This window comes from Myotis brandtii, unplaced genomic scaffold (genome assembly GCF_000412655.1).
Source record: "Myotis brandtii unplaced genomic scaffold, ASM41265v1 scaffold675, whole genome shotgun sequence".
NCBI lineage: Eukaryota > Metazoa > Chordata > Mammalia > Chiroptera > Vespertilionidae > Myotis > Myotis brandtii.
The window spans coordinates 992796-1001031 of NW_005370635.1; the positions used below are offsets into that span (position 1 = coordinate 992796).

The following is an 8236-nucleotide window of genomic DNA, read 5'->3' on the forward strand; positions in this document are numbered from 1 at the left end:
TTCCTGCGCCCCGCGCGCCTGGTCGAACTCCGCCGTAGCTCGACCGACCTCGGCGCTTCCCCGCCTCCGCTCCCCAACCCCACCCAAGAGTGGGACCTCCGCGCATGGAGAGGGAAGAGCGGTACCTGGAGCTCTACCTGGACCGGTGCACCGCCCAGGTGAGCCTGGAAGCTGCCGCACCGACCCAGCGTCAGGGGCTGCGTCCCGCCCTAGTGCTTGAGCGCCAAGTCCTGCGCTGTCAGGGCTTTGCCTTCTTCATCTCATAAAACCCCTAGTGACCCTAAGAGATGGGCTTAATTATCTCCATCTCTCAGTTGAAAAAGTAGAAGCTTCGAGAAGTGAAATCATTTGCGGAAGGTTGCTAGCCAGACCTCGAACCTGGTCTACAGTGAATCCAAAATGTGAATTGGAGGCACCTGTGGCTGCTTTCCGTTTGTGATTCCTAAGTGTTGTTTTCTTCCATTTTAAAAATCTTTAGAGTCAAGTATTGTAGAAGAGAGAGGAAAGCGTCTTCAAAAAGAGAAAGGAAGGAAGGAAGGAAGGAAGGAAGGAAGGAAGGAAGGAAAGGAAGGAAGGAAGGAAGGAAGGAAGGAAGGAAGAAAGAAAGAAAGAAAGAAAGAAAGAAAGAAAGAAAGAAAGAAAGAAAGAAAGAAAGAAAAAGAGAAAAGGAAAGCAAGAGAGCAACTATGGGGACAGGAGGGCCTGGTGAAAGGGGAATTTAAGGTAGACAATGTAGGGCTGAGGTAGAAATAGTGACGTGCCATAGCCTTTAACATAGCAGAGGAGAGTCCACGCAGGAAAGGTTCTAGGAAAGATGAGTGAGTCATGGTTCTGCAAAAAACATTTTAAAAATAAGTTTCTTCAGATGTAAGGTCAAGGATGCAGTGAAGACACTATCAGTACATCCTCTGAGGTGTGTTCCCACAGGTAAACTCATAAAACATCCCCCTTCAATATCTTGTTGCCATTGCCTTAAATTTCTTGCGGTTTTTAAACGTGTTTACTTGTATTTTCAATTAATTTATTTTTAATTGAATTTATTAGGGTGGCATTGGTTAATAACACATTTCAGGTGTACAATTCTATAGTACATCATCTGTATATTGTATTGTGTGATCACCACCCCCAGTCAAGTCTCCTTCCATCCATTTTAAATTCCTGGTTGGAGTTTAGTTTCCTTGGGTGAGAGCTTTGCCCCTTGCTAAAACGCCACAGAGGAAGAAGAGGAGGCACTGACTGTTGCAGATATTGGTCCTTTAGTGTAAATTGGCTGATGAGGTCCTTCCCAGCCAGGACTGAAGAGGCGAAGGAAACCATGGACAGGAATCGGGGCCATCATCCCCACCTCACTTTTCTTAGGGTCAGTCTGTGTGGTGTGGGGGGGGGGGGGGGGGGGGAGGAAATCGGAGCTAATTATGCAATTCAAAATGAAATAAGGTCAAACATTGTATTTCAAGAGAATGACCGCGTTCATCAAAGTGTTTTCTTTGATCAATTAGTCACCCCTGCCATCTGCTGGACTTGTAGAACCAGAGCAATTGAATAGGATCTGGCCAGACTTTTTATCTTAGCGCAGGTAGCTTCGTCACGGAGACGATAGAAATGAAGAGGCATTCCTAACTATTCTGTTGTCAGAAGATCTTCTAAGCCTTAGAATCTAAGGCAGTGGTTCTCAACCTTCTGGCCCTTTAAATACAGTTCCTCATGTTGTGACCCAGCCATAAAATTATTTTCGTTGCTACTTCATAACTGTAATGTTGCTACTGTTATGAATCGTAATGTAAATATCTGATATGCAGGATGGTCTTAGACGACCCCTGTGAAAGGGTCATTCGACCGCCAAAGGGGTCGTGACCCACAGGTTGAGAACCGCTGAAGAGCATGGTTGCTCAATTACAAAATTGGGTTTAGAGTGGCAACTTACTACAGACCTAACTAAAGTAGGACAAGCATTTTATGAAAAAAAAAATGCTTTTTCTGGTCGTTAAGATATACTTTTCTGTTTCTGTCAGGTGTGTTGTGACACTAATAGAACTTCAGTGATACTTTGTGGAGAGAGACAGGTCAGCTGCAATGCATTGCCTCTCATCCTGAATACGTTGCCTGCTGGCCATGGCAGTAGCCCGGGGTTGTGACATCCTGTTCTGTTTGTTGTGTTTTGTCTGTCTGTTTTGGGAACCACCTAGGATGACCTCGCCCCACCTGGGTTGCCCCTGCTCAGCCCAGTTGCACCCTATGATGTCTACATATATAATTCATCCCACCCGGAGGCTGTGTTTAATCCACATCTTGAAGAAGTCAAAGAAACATCTGGTGGTTTCTCATCTGTGGATCTTAGCTTCCTACCAGATGAACTTACCCAAGAAAATAAAGACCAGACTGTCCTTAGAAGCAAGGGTGAGGATGAAGAAAATTGTAAAACTCAAAGTCCGCAAAGTAAACTGCTGTTATCCAGCCAACAGGACGTCGGTCTGGGCTCAAACAGCAGCAGTTCATCAAATTCCCACTCACGTCTGCACCCTGGTGATGCTGACTCTGTTCAGCACTCTCCTGAGAAACCAGACACCTTGCCTCTGGGGTCCATAGCTCCCATGACGCCAATGGCGCCTGTTTCAGAAGGTTCTGAGTTTGTGCCTCAACTACAGTAAGTGGTTTGTTGGGGCTTTTTAAATGGGTGGTGTTTCTGGATACATACTTTATATTTCTGAATGTCATGACCACTAATTTCAGGATAGTAATGTAGGAAGAGAATTTTATTATTTAGATTTTATTATTCTTGGTTTTATCAGTTCTTAATAGATTGTGGCTTTAGACAGATTGGTTTTCTGTAAAATGAAGCGATAATTCATGATCTCCTAAGAGAGCGTTAAGAATATATACATTATTGAAAGATTGCATTTCTACTAAGACACGGTAGTTGCTGAAAATTGTGGTTGGGGTTGGTTAAACATAAAAAAATATAAAGATGTAAAACTGAATTCTATTTGCAAATTGATTTGAATTGAGCTATTTTGAGACATAGTTTTGAAAAAGATTTAGCACTTAATTTTAGTCAACCAGTCATAACATTTTAGGAAAAACTATTTTACTTTAATACCTCCCTTTGAAATTTTTACATTTTACCATGTTACTAAGTATTTAGAATAATTCTCCCTCTAACAGGGGTGGGGAACCTTTTTTCTGCCAAGGGCTATTTGGATATTTATGACATCATTTGAGGGCCATACAAAATTAGCAACTTAAAAATCATTCTGCTATATTTGGTCAAACATTTAATTAACTCACCCCTAATGACGGTCAGACCAAATGATTTCTCGGGCCTGCTCTACAAAATCACTAATGTACAACCTATGAAGTGAGGAAGTTAGTTTCAATTCTTTTTCAATTTTTATATCCTATATAATTTTCTAAGTTGACTTATCCCTTTAGGAATATAGTTTCCACTGCAAACCTTGCCTGTAAATTGGATCTGAAGAAAATAGCTTTGCATGCAAAAAATGCAGAATATAACCCAAAGGTAAGCTTTCTCAACAGTTAGCTTCCTCTTAGATTTACTTACTTCTATATGATCAAGATATTGATTTATTTCTTTGTTTTATTTTTTAAAAAGAGAATATGTGTTAGTGGAAATCTTCGGGCAGTGGTTCTCAACCTTGGCTGCACATTAGAATCACCTGGGAATCTTTTTAAAATCCTGATTTCTGGGCCTCATCCTCCGGAAATTCTGTTTCTTTGTTACTAATGTTGTGGCCTCACCCCATAACAAAGAAACAGAATTTCCGGAGGATGAGGCCCAGAAATCAGGATTTTAAAAAGACTCCCAGGTGATTCTAATGTGCAGCCAAGGTTGAGAACCACCGTCTTATAAGAACTCTTGTGATTATATTGGTCCCACCTGGATAATCCAGGATACTCTCCCCATCTGAAGATCCTCAACTTAACTACACCTGCAAAGCCTCTTTTGCCACATCCTATGTAATCCTATATAATAAAAGGCTAATATGCAAATTGTCCCCTTGAATCCTACAATAGTAAGAAGAAGCTTGAATTTTACACTTTAAACAATTAACTTTCTCAAAGAAGAGAAGCTGTAACTGGAAAAATACCCAAGTGCCAGCTAGGCAGGACAACATTTAGAAAAATTATTTCTAAAAATATGATATCATTTTAAAAAAACTTAACACCCCCCATAGTCAGGCTGAAAATAGTGATACTGAAATGAAAAAACCTTCTGAATGAAAATGGAAAGATTTTAACTTTTAGGAATTGCTCAATTATTGCTTTATTCAGAATAGAGAATGAGATTATTTTTTAGAACTTCAAAACAGACTGAGGCAATTAACCTTTTGAGTTACCCAAAGGCAGTGGTTCTCAACCTTGGCTGCACATTAGAATCACCTGGGAATCTTTTTAAAATCCTGATTTCTAGGCCTCATCCTCCAGAAATTCTGTTTCTTTGTTACTAATGTTGTGGCCCCACCCCATAACAAAGAAACAGAATTTCTGGAGGATGGGGCCTAGAAATCAGGATTTTAAAAAGATTCCCAGGTGATTCTAATGTGCAGCCAAGGTTGAGAACCACTGCCTTTGGGTAACTCAAAAGGTTAATTGCCTCAGTCTGTTTTGAAGTTCTAAAAAATAATCTCATTCTCTATTCTGAATAAAGCAATAATTGAGCAATTCCTAAAAGTTAAAATCTTTCCATTTTCATTCAGAAGGTTTTTTCATTTCAGTATCACTATTTTCAGCCTGACTATGGGGGGTGTTAAGTTTTTTTAAAATGATATCATATTTTTAGAAATAATTTTTCTAAATGTTGTCCTGCCTAGCTGGCACTTGGGTATTTTTCCAGTTACAGCTTCTCTTCTTTGAGAAAGTTAATTGTTTAAAGTGTAAAATTCAAGCTTCTTCTTACTATTGTAGGATTCAAGGAATTCCTACCCCGCTTCAAAGTTTAATAAAATCTATTCTTTCTTGTGTCCTGCTAAGGCCAGGCATCCCATATCAGTGGCCTATTTCCCTAGGAAATGGATTTGTTAGTTTGATTTACATTTAATGATTTGGCAGGCTCTGTGCTTAGGAGTACAAAGTTGAGTAAGACCTGGGAAAAAGTTCACTGTCTTGGGTGGTGGAGGATTATGAAGTTAGATGAAAAAGACCACTTTGGTAGGAACCCAGAGGACCTTGCCAGCATCGACTCTTTATAGACGATTTGTTTTTTGCTGTTGTGGTATTGTCATTGCTGACATCTGAATCCAAATGTTACCTGAATGGTACCCAAATGCAATATAGCTTTCCTTTTAATATTTCACATAGCTGGACAGAAACACAAGGCTCTTTTAGCTGCTGCAATGATTGACCATACTTTTGAGCAGTCAGCACTTTAAGCATATTTTATTCTCTACCATCCTCAGCTCTCCCCTCATTTTTCTTCAGGGTATAGGACGTGTCCAAACTTGGACTTCACAGCCAAAGAACTTGTCTTGCACTTAAGCTATCATTAGAATGTGACAAAATGGTACTGGGTGAGAGTACTATCTGTTTTTGTTTGTTAATCCTCACCTGAGGATTTCTTTTTCCTATTGATTTTTAGAGAGAGTGAAAGGGAGGAAAGGAGGAGGAGAGAGAGGAGGAAGAAACAGAGACAGAGAGAAACATTGATGTGAGAGAGAGATGCATTGAAAGGTTACCTCGTGCATGTGCTCCGACCAAGGCCAGAGATTTAACCTGCACGAGTCCTTAACTCCGAATTGAACCCAAGACCCTTTGGTGCGCAGACCAACACTCTAACCACCGAGTCATACCAGCCAGGGCAAGAATGCTATCTTTTTAGTAAACACCAGGAAATCGTTAATAGGACTTGATCAACTGTATGTATTTCTGACTCAGGGTTCTTTTACTATCTGCTAACACTTCAAATCTGCACTTGTCAGCCCCACCTTGGTCCTGTGGAGTAGATCTGACCCGTAGAACTTGAAGTCTTCTTGCATAGTACCCAGGCCAGTTTCCTTCCCAACTTCAAGGGAGAGTGTGGGGCAAGGGGCGAGGAAGAGAAGGGCAAGGGAGTGTCTGTATAGGACCAGTAGGAAGAGCAAGCAGGTCACTAAGTGACATGACAGTATGCAGGCTAGTGGCCCTCAGCCCTCCCCTGCATCTGCCCACCTGGAGGGCTTGCCTGTGCTCCTGGCCTGTGGACCACTCTTGGAGAACTGCTATGGCAGGCGAGAACTTGACGAATCAATTTTTTGTCATTCGTCTTCAGCATGCCTATCAATATACATATTCTGTTCTTTGTTTTGGCTGCTATGCAGTACATTCTTCAGTCTGGCAAGTCTGTAACATTCCTTTTCAGTTTTTTCAAAGATACTTTGAAATAAAGAGGTGGTTTTAGATCTCACCTTTAACATTGCCTGTGGAATGTTGGAAGTTAAATAACCACATAGTTTCCCTGTGTGTGAAATGGGGATAATCATGGACTTACCTGAATCCTGTTATGAGGATAAATGAGAGAAACCTTGTACAGCTCTTAGAATAGGGCCTGGAACATATCGGGCCCTCAAATTTAGCTTCATGACCCTCTTTGTTATTTAACCTTAATTGTGGGCAGAATAGACCCAGACATTGTTTAGTTTTCCCATCCAATCTCAGTTTACTCAAGACTGTTTTCATCCCAGCTCAGCTTTTCAACTGGAACAGTGTTGGCTCTAGCAGAGGCTAACTGTGCTTTTGGCTTCTGTGTATAGAGGTTTGCTGCTGTCATAATGAGGATCCGAGAGCCCAGGACAACAGCCCTCATATTTAGCTCTGGGAAAATGGTCTGCACAGGAGCCAAAAGGTACGAGGAACACCCCCCACCCCCATCCCTACTAGAGGAAGAATTCAGTATGCAAAGTAAGGAAGGATAACATTATTGTCCTAAGACACATGGAAAAGCAAAATACTTGGCTAAATAAAGAGTTAAATTCATGCAATGACAAATTTTGGGTTAAAAACATTCAGTCCCATAATGCTGACTTCTATCCCACTTTACAGTCCCCTCTTGAACTAAGGGGGCTTCACTAGGCTGTTACAGCTTGTTTTTAAGGTACAGTAAAAAGAAAATAAGCTACCATAGGGATAAAGCCTGTTGTACACCCAGGGATGTAGTTTTCGTGTATTTCCCACATTGCCAATAAATGGGTAGGACTTTTTACAGGAAGGGAATTAGCTGTTTCTTGACCATTAGCTTGAGCATTAACTCAGGAGGCATCTCTTAAAAGGCTCGTCTTCCCAGGACCTCATGCAGAGGCAGCCGTGTGCTGCGCTGATGTAGAGCCTGTCACCAGGAAAGTGTAGCGGGGAGCTGCTCCTCCTCCTGAGTATTCAAGATGAGTAGCAAATTGGCCTCCTGAAAGGCTGTGCCAATTTCCCCTCATTCTAGAGATGCACTGAGTGTTCATTTTCTCCAATGAACACTGGTGTTCATATGTTTTATATTTGCCAAATTGATTGGCAAAAAGCTATGTTGTTTTAATCACATTTCTTTGATTTACTAGTGAGACTAATTTTTTTTAAATATATTTTATTGATTTTTCACAGAGAGGAAAGGAGAGGGACAGAGTTAGAAACATCGATGAGAGAGAAACATTGATCAGCTGCCTCCTGCACACCTCCTACTGGGGATGTGCCCACAACCAAGGTACATGCCCTTGGCCGGAATCGAACCTGGGACCTTTCAGTCCGCAGGCCGACGCTCTATCCACTGAGCCAAACTGGTTAGGGCGAGACTAATTTTTCATAAGCATATAAACTGCCTATTGTTTTCTGCCCAATATTCTTTGAAGATATTTGTCTTTTGCCCAATATTCTGTGAAGATATTTAAGTATTTTCACCATTTTATACTGTAAATATTTTTCTCAGATTAATGTTATGGTGTTTTATAACTTTGGGTTTTATTTTTACACAATGAAAATATTTTCATGCATAGTTAGTCTACCCAATTTTTTTCTTTACAGTTTCAATGTTTGTCTTCATGCTTAGGAAGGCATTCTTCATGTACAACATTATATAAATATTGACCTCCATATATTTTTCTGGCCTTTTTCAGGTCCTGCTTTGCACTGAGGAAGGGAAGTAGATATTTCGATGCCTCTAGAGCAGCGGTTCTCAACCTGTGGGTCGCGACCCCTTTGGCGGTCGAACGACCCTTTCACAGGGGTCGCCTAAGACCATCCTGCATATCAGATATTTACATTA

The 8236-nt window shown here is 41.1% G+C and overlaps 1 protein-coding gene across 1 annotated transcript in view; it reads left to right on the top strand.

Annotated features, from left to right (window-relative positions):
• Window positions 1-8236, top strand: part of TBPL2 (TATA box binding protein like 2) — a 25911-nt gene that overhangs the window by 2134 nt on the left and 15541 nt on the right. The window contains exons 2-5 of the mRNA XM_005881306.2: window positions 89-158; window positions 2187-2644; window positions 3430-3517; window positions 6744-6835. Coding sequence (XP_005881368.1) covers window positions 89-158; window positions 2187-2644; window positions 3430-3517; window positions 6744-6835 — 708 coding nt within the window. The remainder of the gene's footprint in view (window positions 1-88; window positions 159-2186; window positions 2645-3429; window positions 3518-6743; window positions 6836-8236) is intronic.